Source organism: Pinus tabuliformis, chromosome 3_1 (assembly GCF_031772625.1).
Source record: "Pinus tabuliformis cultivar Carrire ecotype Pingquan chromosome 3_1, CPIR1, whole genome shotgun sequence".
Lineage (NCBI taxonomy): Eukaryota > Viridiplantae > Streptophyta > Pinopsida > Pinales > Pinaceae > Pinus > Pinus tabuliformis.
The window spans coordinates 453,601,356-453,617,897 of NC_142301.1; the positions used below are offsets into that span (position 1 = coordinate 453,601,356).

General features: G+C 36.2%; 1 protein-coding gene across 1 annotated transcript; it reads right to left on the reverse strand.

Annotated features, from left to right (window-relative positions):
* Positions 1–11,755: 11,755 nt before the first annotated feature.
* Positions 11,756–16,163, reverse strand: LOC149187708 (Galactose oxidase/kelch repeat superfamily protein). Its single transcript, XM_089411450.1, has 2 exons — positions 15,518–16,163; positions 11,756–13,636 (listed from the first exon to the last, which is right to left on the reverse strand). The coding sequence occupies exons 1-2, from the start codon at positions 15,659–15,661 to the stop codon at positions 12,383–12,385; spliced, it is 1,398 nt and encodes a 465-aa protein (XP_089267576.1). The 5' UTR covers positions 15,662–16,163; the 3' UTR covers positions 11,756–12,382.
* Between the last annotated feature and the right edge of the window lie 379 nt (positions 16,164–16,542).

Below are 16,542 nucleotides of genomic sequence, written 5' to 3' on the forward strand. Positions count from 1 at the left end.
TGTCCTTGTAGAAAAAACCCATATGTATTGTAGATTCAAACATTGAGTACTAATATTATCCTTGATAACCAAATATTTTCCTTTTCCCTAATGATGTCTTCAACCTTTCTTGATGCCCTCAAGACCTTTGAAGAGACTTCAATAATGTCCTTGAAATATGTTTCCTATGATTCCTCCAACAATATCTTTCAAGAGTGACGAATGCTGCCAAGATCCTTTAGATGCTTCCTTCAAGGATCCCTTTCAATTCTCAAGTCACAACATTTCTTGTAGTCTTCCTCCCAAGCCTTCCTTAGATGAGAGCTTGATGTGGTCTTGATCTTCTTCAATGTAGAAACCCTCCTAGATTAACAGGTCTTCTACTTTTTTTCTTCCACAAATGATTCCCCTTGACAAGCAAACCCTTCTTTGTGTCCACAAGATAATGTTTTCAATTGCCTTCTTGTTCACCTAAGCTCCAATACCATGTTGGAAAATTCAAAATGGAAACTTATTAATTCCAATTTTCCTTAACCTTAATGTTTACTTGTGAACCTTAGTTAAACTTCTTCAGTTCTTTAGCTAGATATGTTCAGCAATCAAATGTCAAGAACGAAATAATAATAAGAGGACACAAAAATTAGGCTCTCATCTAGGGCAAAACCCCTCCAAGGGTAAAACCTGATAAACTCTTCTCTTCTTATAGAATCTTCTTCAAAAATGAGACACAAAGACTCAAACCCTAGACCAAGTCCTTCTCCAAGTACCAAGTCAACCCTATAACAAGTCCTTCATTTTTTCTGCACCAACCACATGAGAGAACTTTTGAGGTCTAAAATGGTCCTCCTAAGAAAAATGTACGACCAAAATCAAATAAGAACAAATATGATTCAAGATGATGATGTCAACCATGGGGGATGATTCACCATTTTTTGGGTAAAAAGGTAAAAAGATTAAAAAATAATAAAACTATTTTTTCAACTTGTCTCCCTAAGGTTTTACTCAAATTTCGAGTGGGAGTAATCATTGGATGCAAAATTTAATTCTTCATCCAAGGATTACCCATATTGCATACTTTTGATGGACCCTTCTACATGAAAAATGAGAAATACATGAAAAAAATGTGATTGCAATCATGTTTTTCATGTATTTCTCATTTTTCGTGTAGCAGGGTCCATCGAAAGTATGCAACATGGGCATTCCTTGGGTGAGGAATCAAATTATGCATCCAACAAGTTTTCCCGCTCAAAATTTGAGTAAACCCATAGCGAGATAAGTTGAAAATACGAGTTGAAAAAGTAGTTTTCTTTTTTCGCTCTAAAATTTGATGATTTAATCTAATATTATTTTATTATTTCCACTATTATTTTATAATTTAGTTAGGAGGTCCATTTTAGACCTCAAAATTCCCCTAATGGCTCCAAAATGCAACTTCAATATACTAGATTCAATGCTGCAACTCGTCTTGCAATTTCAACCCTGTAATTTTGGCCTTGTAGCTCATACAGAAACCCTAGTCCAACTACCTCCTACAACCTTCCTAGAGAAAGGAAACTCCTACCAAGGTCAACGAGGTCAAGATTAGTACTCTTCCAACAGTTCCAGAAACCCTAGAATTTTGCACATATGAGAGAGATAATGCCCAAAAACCGAGAGTTTGATTCCTTCTTGGATTCTTCTTGTCCCTTAGACCTTCACTCTTCTTTTCTCTTATTTCCCTGCTAAAGATCGAACTTCTTCTTGTGTGATCGAACTTCTTGGTGAGTGGGTGCCAAATGAAGTCAAACTGCTCCTTTATATAGCCTTTCTAAGGGGTCGAATTCCCTCCTTTAGGCCGACTTGAAGCTACCAAGGTCGACTTATACTTTTGGAGTTTCCAAGACTTTCTAAACTCAAAAAATATTATTTTTCCAATTACATTTTGCCTGGAAGGGTCTTATAAACATGTTGTTGACCTTTTTTACTCATGACAATAAATCCTATGACCTAACAAACCCTAGGAGCATGAAGAACATGCTTTTACCTAGAAGACCATCAATAACAAGCATGGAACTCATGCTTTATAATAATAACCTTTTTTTTCTTCCTTTATTTGTTACATAAGAGACATATTGAAATGAGTACAACAACAATTATAAAGACCGAAACTAGTTACATTTCCAACAGGTTGGTCGATTGGGATGGCCATAGGAGCCAAAAAGCTCTTAGTTATGGCTATGTATATGGGTAATAATTGTCATTGAGAAAATTAATTATAACTGACAATCCTTGAAGTCCCTATTAGAGAGATTTCTTAGACAGTTTGTACTAGAGCTTTGAGCAAAAGTGCAATGGACTAAAGGACTACTTAGCAGAGAAAGAGATTACATCCATTGGGTTGTCTAAGTTGGTGGGGAATTTGTGAATTAGTATATTTATAAGAGTTTATAGATTAAGAATTTTGAGAATTGGGTTGTGTGAGAGAGTTACAACCAACCATAGGTAATTTGTCCTTAAGGATGCATAGCTCCAGCGTAAGGGTGGGTTTTTTGTAGAGAGACTAAGCACAATAAAGAGCTTATGATTAGGTGACATGTCCTTGCATCTAGAGGTGATTGAATTTCTAGAAAGACGACTTCTTGATTATTTGTGATTGAAATCATTTAATGATTTTTGTGTGATAAATTGAAATGGTTCCCAGTTTGTTTAGTGTTGTTTGCAATCTTGCATGTGTAACTTTAGTGTAATGTTTTTTTTCTTTCTTTTCTTCTTCTTCTTCTTTTTTTTTTTAATCTGGGGGAATCAGCAACTGGGTCAGCCTCCTACTTGCATGACACAGGGTCGATTCTGGTCACTACCACTATAACTTTGGGGACCTATTACCTGGCCTTCTCTCCATAGACTGGGTTATGACCAAGGGATTAAACCTTCAATCTCTTAGTTTACACATCTTCACATCACTTCGATCACCATTTGAGTTGCACCCCTAGTACAACTTTGGTGTTATTTTCCACCAAATATTTAATTATATTTGCATGAGATTGTAATGTTATGCCCACATGCATTAATTATATAATAACAAAACATTGAGGAAAACTAATGTCAGCGTTATAGAATGTTAATTTCACTTAGTCAAATAATTGGGTATGTTATGGTATGTTATCACAGCAAGGAAAGCAAAAAAATTGGCACTTCATATACTTACCACAACAAAAATTAATATGTTATAATAACAACAATATACTAAAAAAAAATGAAAGCTCAGATCTAGTTCAATTTATTTTTTTAAACGAAAAAATGCAATAATTTTAATTTACCTCTCTTAATACTTAGGTAATGCATCCATATAAATTAAGTGGTTGGTAAACATCTAAAGGCATCATCAATCCATAATCCATCAAAACACTTAAGTTGTGAAATATATGGCATTCCCAAGATTTTTAAAAAATCATTAAAAATAGCTAAATTGTAACTTTATTACTATTATTATTATTATTATTATTAGAATTAAAGATATGAGCTAAACATATATATCTTTAAAAAACATGTTATAAGATTCTTAACCATGGAGATTATTAATATGTAAATAAGCTTTGTTACAATACAATAGGCTAATACCATGACCTAACAATATATTTTTTAATTAATCAATTTAATTAAAAAGACAAAGGCCTTAATAAAGTGATTGAGGGAGGAGAGGGCTCACAGTTGGAACCCTAACTATCATTGCCCTATGTTTCATGTTGCCATTCCTCTAGTTTCCCTGTTTCTCCCTGTGGGGCTATTTAGGGGTGCCAGATGATTTTTTTTGTGGCCTCTATCACCTTCTCTTTGGTCCTAGTTATGGGTTGTCTATGGGGGTTTTGGAGGAGGTTTGTTTCGTTGAAGGGGAGTCTTCATTCTATTTCCTTTATTGCCTTCGCCACACTGATTTGGCTCTTAACAACACGATTTGCTTGGATTTGGTTCACTGCAGGTGCTGCCACATTTCTTGTGTCCTAGAAAGTCTATTGTTGTTGTCTTTTGTCACCACTGTTTTGTGTTGTCTTGAAGGATTATCATTTTATGAGTTTCAGTGGTTGATTGTCGTGGTGTTGTTTCATTGCATGTTGTAGGAAGTTGGGTTGTTGATGTCGCCTTGCTTTGTTTGCCTGTTCTAAGCTCATTCGTGAGCTTTTTGTTTTCGTTTGCAACCTATGCTCCAGGTCTGTGTGCTTTGGAATGGTTTTGTGGACTCTTCTTGTCTATCTTTTGGGTTGTGACCCAGGGTTTTATCTTCTTGGGTTATGAGTTGGTTGTCTTTGGGTTTTGACCCTTGTTATAGATTATGTATACGAGCCTTTTGGGCCTTGTTTTGAAATCCTCTAAATGCCTCTAGTTTGTCTCTGAGGGTTTCGACCTTGTGTCTTGCCTGTGTCAAAGCTAGCTTGGGTTTTGGGGTGTGTTGAAAAGTTTTTGTTGTGTGCAACCCTAGTGTCTTTGATGCAATGTTGTGGTTTATTTGTTAGGGGAAATGTTCATTTAATGCAAAGGCCCTATATGTGTAAGATCCACTAATTTTTGGATCTATATCTCTGAATCGATGCGAAAAATGTATCAACAATATCTCCTTGATAATAAACTTCCGTTTTTTCCGCGAAGAAAGAAAGACAAAGGACATAAATACTTTTGAGATGAGTCTTTAACTTTTTATTTGTAACTACTAATGAGAATTTTGTAAAAGTTAAGTCACTACCATCCACTTAATAATTATTGATAATTAAATTAAAATTATGGAAACCTATTTTGAAATAAACACAGTATCAACATAATGAAACCAAAATTTAAAGGCATGCTCTAGATATTATATATTTTGGAGTGATCTAGATATTATATATTTTGGAGTTTCCGACAAGAATACAACGAAAATATTTTTGGTCCAATCTTGATCTTTGTTGTTTAAAATGGGTTTTCTACTACATATATGGATTCAGCGCCCTAAAAATCCCTTGGGGCACTTAGATTGTGGAGAATTCACAATTCAAACTTGTGATTCCATCACACCTCAGCTAATTTGTGTACAAATTAGCGCAGAAAAATATACCAAAAACCCTAAAAACATATAACAAATAAACTACAACAAACTTAAATAAATCTATTATATCCCAATTATACAGAAACAAATTTTATATAAAATATTTTATATATCATCCATCTTCCAACCATCTTTAAATAAAATATTTTTTATATAATGCGTCTTTCAACCAATTACTCCAGAGAATATGCAGGTATGTTATAAAAGAGTACATGATTGACCTAACCAAATATAGACACTCCACATCCATCTTTTAACAGGTCAAACAGCTCCATGGTTTGTCTTTTTGCCTGCAAGTTCTGTCGCTGGTTTATCGGTCAAACCATGTTTAATTGGCATTACGATAGATTTAAGTCGTAATCCTCCATAACCAAGGATTTAGTCACTTTGTCTGGATTTTAAATCGCTCAGGCATCATTTTGCAACTACAATATTGAGTACTGAATACCTAGTTTTAGTTATACTTGCCATACAACTGCTCTTACTAAACTGTACAGAAAGATCTGCGTAAAATAAATCAAATTTGAAAGGAATCCATAACTACACGCGGGTGAAGAACCACGTTCCAATTGACTGACCTGGTAACATAAGATTAATCTGCATGTCAACCTTCAGAAGACTCTTAAATGTCTTCTTTTTTGCTTATTTTCTCCTGTAATGGAATAAGACACTATCATGCATCCTGGCTATGCACATGTAACTGATAACAAGGGTTTCAGACTGCTTACATTGAAAATGCATTTGGGAAAGATAGCTTTAATAAGAATGATTTCAAAACTTTAGTACCCCACACCAGTCTTGCATATTATTTTCCATGCTGTTTTGATCTATCAAAACATAATCAGCTATGCCTTATTCTCCCCTATTCTCCCCTGTTAAAAGACAGCCAATAAGGCGATCCATGACCCCTAGGCTTTTTGGATATCACCTGAAAATGATTGATTAAAATTAAGTTTTGATGGATCTGCCCAGGGAAACCCTAGAATAACAGGGCTAGTGGAATCACAGGGAACAAAGGCGGCATTATGTCATATATTTTCCATAAATTCATTGGCAAAGCCATGCACAACCAGACTGAAGTAGCATCCCTTGCTGAAGGAATGAATTCATGCGTTAAGCATGGAATTCAATCTGTTTTAAAGTAGAGGGGCAACTCTCAACCTTTTATCTAAGTTACATGGTTTGGGTTAAGCATGCAATTCAATCTGTTTTCAAGCAGAGTGGCGACTACGAACCTTTTATATAAATTGGAAATGATTAAGTTTGATTTAAATTTGAATTAATGTTTAAAAATTATATTAATAAATAAATAAATGTCATAATGGATTTGGAAATTATAAGAATTTAAATGGTAGGATTGTATTATAATAGATTTGGAAATTATTTATCTAGATCTATTTCTTAACCTTAGAATCTATCGAGTATAGAGATCAAATATCTTTTCACTTTAAAAAAATTATACTTTAAGAAATTTGATCTCTCTTGGCACTTGATTGATCTGGAATTAAGATGGATGCCGACTGGTTTAATTATTAATTATAATTAAAATATATATAATTATCATTATAATTATTAGTTGGCTGGTCTAATTATGATTATAATTATTAATTTACTGATTTAATTTACCCTTTTATATAGGTTATATTCCACATAAATACCATAAATTATAAATATTAATTTGTTGGTTTAATTTCTCTTTTTAGGTAAACTATATTCAACATGAATTACATGTGTTCTTATAAACATTGAGCTTAAAAACCATGTGTAATGTGACTGAGTCAAATTAATTAATTGAAAGTTATTTTTATTTTAAAATGAGGTAATTTTTATTGCGACACAGCACCTTTGGATGCACTAAGAAGTTAAGCTGTGGGCTTGGTCAACAAACCTCAATATTCAAGTGAGTGGATTGACTCTGGGCTCTGAAAGACTAATTAAATGAGTGAATATATACATTCAGTGACATTCCCTTTCACAGTATAAACTATTCTGAAAAGGAAACACTATATGGACCATCTGAGAAAGCGTATCACCCACCTAGATCAGCATCTTAACGCTCACACTGGACAGTCAATAGACAGCAGAATGTCCTTTATGTACATTTAATCAAAAACATTATGTTAACCCATTGAATACACAGTAACGCCAGGGCGTAAGGTTCAATGAGGTTTGCTGAACCTGAAAAAAAAAAAAATTAGGTTTCCCAAATTTCAAACCGGGGCTAACCTTGTGACATAGCCTTTTTATTGATGTCCTTACCGGCAAAGAAGTAAGGATTGGTTTATTAAAGGGAAGATGGCTTCGTAAAAAGTGCTTGACCACGAATGAATATCTTCTTCAAACACAACAGAGTAATGGCAGCAGCTAATCAGCTATACATAGGGTATTCAATGCGTCGGGAGATGCACGAGATATAGCCCGCTAACACGCGAATTGCCTTTTTTTATTTAGTGGCGAGTTTCCAAATTCGCATGTTAGCGGGCTATTTTCCATGCATCTCTCGACACATTGAATACTCCATATATGACTGATTAGACACTTCCACAGAGTAACAACCAACCAAGTGGCTGACTATATAGGAAATAAAGCGATATACCGGATTGAGCGGATCTGAAAATCATTAAAATCGAGGTGTAAATTACGGAATCAGTAGGGTGAGAAGAGAGTTGCCCACCTTGTATATATTGCCTAATCTATGAATATGAAAAGGTTGTTCCCCTCCCAAATCTTTGAGAAAGAGGCCTCGTTCAAGCCTTTCATTAAGGTTCATGTGATCTTAATGATGTATGAGGTGCATTGATGGGAGGGTCTGTAAAGGAAGATCTCACAAACTGAGACCAGTCATCATTATGGTCTTCAATTCAGTAGATGAGATAGAATGAAATAGAATTTAGGAAAAAATTAAGGCGTTTTTTTTAACTTTTTACCAAGTTGAGACTGGGCCTGGCCCAGTGCCAGCTTGCTTATTGGATGGAAAAAGAAATATTAACCTATAATAGTTATCAAGATTAAATTTTACTATTAAAAAAAAAACTAAAAACTATATAAAATTCTTAAAAATGTGAATATTTCTTCAAAAATTTATTGGAAGTTTAATAAGGTTTTATATATATATATCCTTAAAAAAAAATTCCACTAACAGAGGTTTATCTGTCTTGCTCCATTCATTCTTTTCTATCAAGAGGGTATGCGCTGAAAGAAAACCGTGGATTCTAGTTCTCAGTTCCAACCAGTTTTTTAAAACCGGCCGTTTAGTTAGCCCACTGGGTCAAACAGGCAGAAAAACCAGGTTTGACCCTCCATTTCACCAAAAAAGTGGACAAAGCAGTCCTAACCGGCCGGTTTAGGACAGAACCGGCCGGTTTCGGTTTATTGCCATGGCAACTATAAACCCCAAAAAATGCATTTTTATGAGTTTTGAAGCTGTTTTGAAGAAAATTCGGGATTGTTTTCCTCCAAAAATAGTCCCTTCGAGAAACACATGCCTACCCTCTCATTTTCCTAACACATCTCAACCCTAACAATGTTGGCAATTAATTGGTAACGTTAAATTCTTAAAGTAAAAGGATGAAAATAACCATTTCCTTTAGTTTGTATTTTCTTCATTTTACTTAAATTTTTAACTTTACCATGAAATGACTCGGGATGTTTGAGAGTGGTTTTGACCTCATTGGATTTCATATGGAAAAACTAGAATTTTAGATTTCACTCAAAATTCAGCAGAATTAATAGTTTTCAAGATTTCATGGTTTGGGGGTTTGCAATGTTTCCATTTGTTTCTATCATGCATGAGGGTATGAGATTGGCATTTGATCAAGAGCATGAAGCCTTTTAAGAACCTTGATCATCGTGGCATTGATTGTTGAACTTTGTTGATGTTAGTGGCACTGATTGTTGAACTCCTCTGCTGTGGACTTAACAAGAATACACCCTTCACTCAAAGGAAAACCATTGGTTAGGCATGCTAATCTTTTTCTACCACATTATAAGGTTGAGGAGGTGAACCCTTCACTCAAACCAAAATCATTGATTAGGCATGTTAAACCTTTTCAATTTCTATCATGTCATGTTAAACCTTTTCAATTTCTATCATGTTAGAAGGTTGAGCAATCCAAGTCTGAAGACATTGAGCTAGGTGATGTTCATGTATTTCTTGTTGATGATGTTTATGTATTTCTAGTAGTGTTGAATCAATGATGAGTTTCATGAGTGACCATGTTGATCAGTGTTTTGTAGTTTTGATGTCTATTTTTGCTACTACTATTAAAGTTGTAGAGGAGTTTTAGGAGTCCTCAAACTCGGAGGCATATTATTTACATAGCTCATGTTGATGATCTCTTGTCTAGTAGTGGTGATGGGTTTGATCATGATGAAAAGTGATCATGTTGTTGATCACTGATATGTAGACTTGTAATAGTTCAATGACCCCATAGCTTAGAGCATTGTTTTCGGACTCTAGAGGTCATTTAGAGCCTCATTGATTATGTATTTTGTTGTGGATATGTATTGCACTCATGCCATTTTGATATATTCACTTTTATATGGTATATAAATGAGAAAATCTTGCATATTTTGTTTCTATTTGCTTGGAATCATGGTTTTAAATCTTAAAAATAGTTTTTCATTCAAAATTAATTATTTAATGTATTTTTTTAAGCTGGTTCGTTTAGACCTGACCAGTCCCAGCTTGACCAGTCCCAACTTGACTAGTTCCGGCCTGACCAGTTCCAGTTCGAAACCCGGTTCATTAGGTGGATGGTCCGATCACCGGTTCTGCTTTTTAAAACATTGGTTCAACACATATCTCAACATATCTCAAGGGCAGAAACCTCTCACCATCAGTATAGAACAGCTGCCAGGAAGAGACTGTATCATGTGAGGCTTTCAGGTTAAATACGGTGAAGAAAACATTCGGAGAAGCAGGGGATTGACAACGAATAGAGTTGAACAGATAGGATTGGCATCAAGATATTATGGTTTTTCAGAACACTAAGTTTGAATTGGAAATTCTACCGAAGCTCGTAAAGGATACCGCAAAATTCACAAATGGAAAATCACAGAACTGGAAGCCAGCAAATGCAAATGACAACGTGAATACTTATAACAGACCGAACCATTTCGATCTGGACTAAGGTATTGGCAAGGTATTGGCAGTTCAACTATCTATGAGAGTCGCGGAGTGTGGCAAACATCAGGGCCAGACTCTTCAGTGATGATGGACCACGATTGCCAAGAACACTCGACGCCATCAGTCAAATTACGTGGAAAGATCTGCAAGTTGGCCTGTGAACCCATAAACCCGCCAGAGAGCTAGTGGTCCTTCATGATCCGGATAAGCTTATTACCTAGAGCAAACTGGCATGTTCTCAGTACTTCAAATGTTTAAATCTGATGGTCAATTCTTAAAAACTTGATGGACCTGTATAAATCGTTATAACCCTGTGGCCTGACCATGAACAGTTTAGTACTTAGTATTTGATACGCTGATAGTATTCCTGGGATCGATCTGTCCAGTTTAAAAATTCAAGAGCTTTAAGGGATATATGTAAATCCTTGTTTTTGGAGTTTGTATCCGTAATGACCTGCACAGGTGACCGTAGCTATATAATTATGCCTTTTTATTCTTAACAAAATAACTGTATTATTGTCCTAATTGTTCTTTAGCGATAAACTGGTGATATAATAGTAAGGTTTTGCTTCGTTATTATCCAAAGGACTTGGAGATGATAGTCACTGTAATAACCAATCTCAACTACTGACTGTCACTTTTCAGCTCATTCTACAAGTAAGAGTAGATGGCGAAATGTTATTGCACTATCATGTGGGAAATCAAAAAGGATTTCATCCCAGATCATCATTATCTTTATTTCAATGATCACGACTAGGTGACTACAAAACTATAGAAAATTATGAACTTGGCCCTGACAAATGATTACTTGTGAAATCTGGAACCCTGCATACAAGGATTGTTACCTATATCTCTACTACTTGCACTCAGAAATACTTGGATCTAGTGAACCTCCTGTGACAGCGAAAAATTATCTTGAATCAACAGATGTCTTCTCCTTGATCCAAGTTTCCATCTACTATTCATACCATTCAAGACTACTCAGCCATAGTCCACCCATTCCATGAGTGCATCTTCCTCCTTTTGAACTATGTTCGATGTTTATAGCCCTTACTGAGCAATGGCAAAAACACAGTTAGGTGTCATTATATTTAGTCCAAAAGCAAGCACCATTCAGCATCGGCACAAATAACAAATAACAAATATATAACAAAATGTATGATTAAGAAACATCCAAGCAATGCCATCAGAAAATGGAATATCACTTCCTGAATACTTGAGTCCATGAAATATGAAGTTCTCCAAGCACACAAGTGCTAACTCGAAATTAAGATACCCATGTACACGCATAGACTAATGAAAGTCTCTATAGATCTTCAGCCTCTTTATATGCAAAGTGGTCTCTTTAAATAACCTCTAATAAATTTACATGTGTACAATTGCTATAAATATTTGAAATAAAAATAGCTCATTGCCGTTGATCTGCAATGGTACAGATTCAACTGATCTGATTATTTGTCCACCGTTCTCTATCTTTGAGACACTTCTTTGTCTCCTGGCCTGTACAAATATGAGGTGATCTTTAACCAATTCAGAGAATTATAAACGCTCGTTAAATCACTGATCTTTCTTCTGCCATCGTTATTTTTTTTCAATTGAAAAGTACCAGGCTTTTCACTAGACATGTAAAGGCACATAGAACAATAGAAAACAAGCTGATCAATGCATGAAGCTTCATTATAACCACAAATAACAAACCGCAAATATTCTTAAATTGATAAGCGCAAATCCTCATCTTGCTGAACCATCTGTTTCCCACCTCTTTTGCCCCCACCTTCTGCAAAAATGTTCTGAACTAAAAATCCACCGATGCAAAAGTTGATCTCCAAACTATAACATTGTTGGGATCAATCCAAATGCATAAGTGCAATACTTAGAAGGTTGTGCTTTACTTGTAGACTTTTACACAGGCAAACCTCTTCATAAAACAAAATAGACTTTGCACAAAAAGGTTTGCACTCTTGTACCAGGAATATCTGAAAATGGCAACGCTTGATTACCTTTCCTGCAACTTAGGATTGCGGTAGTAATCTTGAAAACAAATCTACCAACAATCACAGCAGACAACACCCATAACTTGCACACAGAACTTGAACCATTCTCAACCATATGGCTGCAAAATTATGTAAGCAACTTGTGGCTACTATCTACTCCTGATTGTATTTGTCAGAGGATGTTTAGAGACTCCTAAAGATGTTAGAACAGCAATGGTGTACCTACCACTATGCTTGAAGTACTTGACAGTGAACAATGTGACTCTTGAGACGGTTTCTTCCAGCAATATTTGACCAGAGATTTGTCACAAACGTTTTGAAATGGCCTTTTCCTGCAATGGTTTCCCAAAGCAGACCTTTCCTTGTTGTGTCATCTGCTTTTTCCACATCAACCATTGTGATACTCATATTATTCCGAATTATACAAAGCTTCCCATTTAAGGGCAGCAGCGCTGCTGCCTCTAATGCACGAGAGTTACCCAAATGTAACTTGCTGTCCACATACTTGTTCCAAGAATCAGAAGCGCCATCATAGACTCTCAGCTTACATCCATCTCTGCAGTCTAATGCATATAGTTGGCCATTAAGAGAGACACTAGGATTGCGCCAGCCTGCAACCATGCCATCATAAACTGGGGACCAATTATTAGTTGTAGGAACATACATTTCACTCATGACTTGACGATGAGACCCAAGGCCTTTCAAAAACCATCTCCCCTCGTATACAACTCCAATGAATGGAACCATGGCTGTACTCATGTCTGAGATAAACGACCACCTATTCTTGTTTGGGTCATAAACTTCTGCTGATCTCAAGGTCCGTTGAATTCCCTCACACTCTCCACCTGCAACATATAAGCAATTATTTATTACACATGAACCAAAGAAGTGCCTTCTCCGCAACATGTCTGGAGCCCGATGCCATTTATTGGTCCTTGCACTGTAATAGACCACGCGCCTCATTGATCCCTTCATGGGATCCTTCCCTCCAAATAAGTAAAGGTGGCATCCACTAAGGACAGCACAGCCAAACCCTAGAGCTTCACAATACTCCCCTGGAACAGGAGGAAGAGGTTGCCAAAGTTGATAGATGGGATCAAAAGCATGCCACGATATGCGGCCATCTCGATCTCGCTTAATCACATATATCCATTCCTCAGCCATGCCCAAGTTCTTCCTTAGGGAATAGAAAAAGTTTCCTGCCAGCAGCCGATACCATCTCTTGCAGACAAGACGAAGTTTTCTATGCTCCACTCGGGGGACGCGAATTAAACAAGCTATGGCTAAATCGTCAGGAAGGCCAGGCAATAATGCAGAAGGAACCTTGTTCTTTTCTCCTCGTGCACTCTTGCTTTTCGGTCCTCGAATAGATGGTTTAATGTCAGGCTGTACACAAATCTTTGATCCCGGAACAAATTTCTTCGCCCCAGCTACAGTTTTTAGGCTTGTATCTACTCTACAATAACAAGCTGCAGTGTCAACCTGCAACAAGCTCACAGATTGTTGCAAATTAACAATCATTTAATCAAACTGAACATAATTCAGAGTACCTTCTAAACAAAATCTCATCAGTAAGACGCTTCAAATATAAGCCATTTAAATACTGACAATTCATTGATTCAAGGTGATCAGGTTTGCAACTTTGCACCTTCAAATACAAGTTTTAACTGATATATTAATTTTCCTCTTCACAACGAAGGTAGTGCATAAAAGATCATTGTCAAAACATAACCCATTACATGGTTAAAATTATGCATGACTATAATATTCTTCTTTCAGAGGCTGCACTTATTGTTATCAAGGAATTTATTAGCCCCAAAACCCGCTTCCAGATTAACCAGACAGACAATATAAATAGGCCAGAGGGCAAATAAAAAATTTCAGCCAAAATGCGCTTTCAACACCAATTGATTTAACACTTACAGTGGTGTCAAAGATAAAGGCTCTAAATCATCAAGGAAAAGTTGACCTTTTTTCTACCACCGCCTCAGAGAGCTGTAAGATAATATGGCATGCAAAAAGAGCTGTAAGATAATGTGGCATGCAAGTAGGATGCTCATCAGGCAATCAGAAAACTTATGGCGTTGTCTACTGAGCGGCTAATTTGCCCGGATGGCCAAAAATGGCCAGAATACAGCAAAAAATTCAAGAAATCTCACAAATCTGAATCGTGTTGTTGATGGTGATAATGGATTCAACACCATCAAAAACCCCTGGGCACCCCCAAAATCTTGAAATTTAAGAACGATAACCTTGATTTACAAAAATTACTGCCATATTTTATCAAAATCTTGCTAGAATTTCCATGATTTTCCAAGCAAATTTGAAGGCTAGTTAGAATACAGCGAAACTTATTCGATTAGCAGCCGAAAGTTTAATCCTTTTAAACCAACTTCATTGGTGAACCAGGGTTATAGCTTAGTCCAGTGGCTACTCAATGGCAACTGGCAACCATTATTGACGATTTCAAGATACATGGAGTAATGTCACTTGATCAAACAACAGTGCAAAAAGTTAGGCTGCCGCCTTCGGTAGCCGATCAAGATTGCGCCAGCTCTCTTTATACGGATCTCGAAAACACCAAAGGATCAGCAGACTTAAACTTACTAAATCATATCCTAGTATATAAACAACTGAATCCATAAGATGTGCCCAGATCTAAGAGCCAAAAAAATAGCATATGCTAATTCCCCATAGAGAAAATTAACAATTTGGGAAATTTCATAATAGAAATCCTAGAACAAGGGGAAAATTAACAATTTGGGAAATCTAACAACAGAAATCCTAGAACAAGGACATTACTTGAAGGACTGCAGCAAATTATCATACGGTGCTACAAAACCCATGTCGTCTGCATGGCCAGTAAAGAGGGCATAACAAAGTGGGGAGGGCATGGTCACAAAATGTGCCATCAGCTGAATCCAGAAGGGTACTGGCATCGTCAGTGGCCAGTACAGAACCCCCGAGCCATGGTGAGAACGTCGGTGGCTAATAAGCATCGAATTAGCCCTAAGCTTCGCCATCTCAAAATCTCAAAACCAAATCATTATCCCGAATAAACATAAAACTCAACCCAGATGTCTATCATATTATTAAACTACACAACATATCGGCTGGATTGAGATAAACAAGGTTTCTTTCTCCCTGACATATTACAGTTATAGAACAGACCCCAAAAGTGCATATGCAGTCAAGTTTAGACGCTCTTCTGCACTACATTACATGATCCAAAACATCCAGAGAGTGGAATTCAATGGCAGACAAAGAAAATTCAAACCCAAAATTTAACCAGCGTTTCTCATACAGAAAATAAAAAAGAATAAATATATAGACGAGGTTTTGGTTTTGCCGATTTTATCTTACCAGGGGAGGTTGTATCCCACGATGCATATTAGAGGAATTGATGACCTTCATCTGAAATAGAAGAAACCCAATTGAATCCACCAGAAGAGAATCCAACCCAATTGAATCCCAGAAAGAGCACGCGATCAGATCACCATAGCTCATGTGCCTCTTGATGGCCTGCTAATGACCCACAAGCCCCATGGCCCCTATATGTGCAGAACCCATTTCAGAAAACGATCTGTACGCAGACATGAGATCTTATGCTTCCCTAACATCAATGTCAAATGGTTTGCATTGACCTCCAAATGGCCCAATCAATCAGACCAATCTGGTATTTTTCAGGGATAAAAAGGACTATGGAGTCTCTTCGTTCTGACAAATTCTGAGGATTCAGAAGAAATGGGTACCCGCATCCCGATACTTATGAAGAAGATCAGAGGTCGAGAATGGCTATCGTAGTGGGCAATGGGGCGTTCCCCATGGACGAAATAAAGGAAGCATCAACAGCAAAAGTAAAAACATCAATCACAGAGCGCTCATTTTTTTTAAGCTTTTAATGCGGGCGTAATCATAGTGCTATATTTTTTATAGTTGTTGGGCACAGCCTTTTATTGTCCCAACCAAAACCATGGAAATGGTGATGAAAGCTCCTGCCGGAGTGGTTGAGGGTCCTTCCATTTGATACCCTTGCCCCTTAAATTATGCAAGTGATGTCCTGGAAATTCACTTTGTAGAACAGTTTTTAACAATTTACAATGTGCCTTTAATGGTAAGGTCAAAGTATTTATCATTAATGATGATGGTGTGAGGTTTCTTGTCTCACTAATATGGAAATTAATTTGGTTTACGTTTAAGTTTTAAAATAAATTATCATTAATGTGGCTGGGCTATTATATTTTAAAATAAATTAATGAAATGAAATGTAAAGTACAAAGATATTTTAAATTTAATATCGTAAAAAATAATATTAATATAATTAATTATTTATTTCTTTATTTATGTCGGATATAAAATTGTTTTTCACTAATTTAAGTAGATTATAA

Coding starts and splice junctions, on each gene's coding strand:
- LOC149187708 (XM_089411450.1), bottom strand. CDS start 15,661: ATGAGCTATGGTGATCTGATCGCGTGCTCTTTCTGGGATTCAATTGGG. Junction 13,637..15,517: donor GTGGGATACAACCTCCCCTG/GTAAGATAAAAT, acceptor AGCTTGTTGCAG/GTTGACACTGCAGCTTGTTA.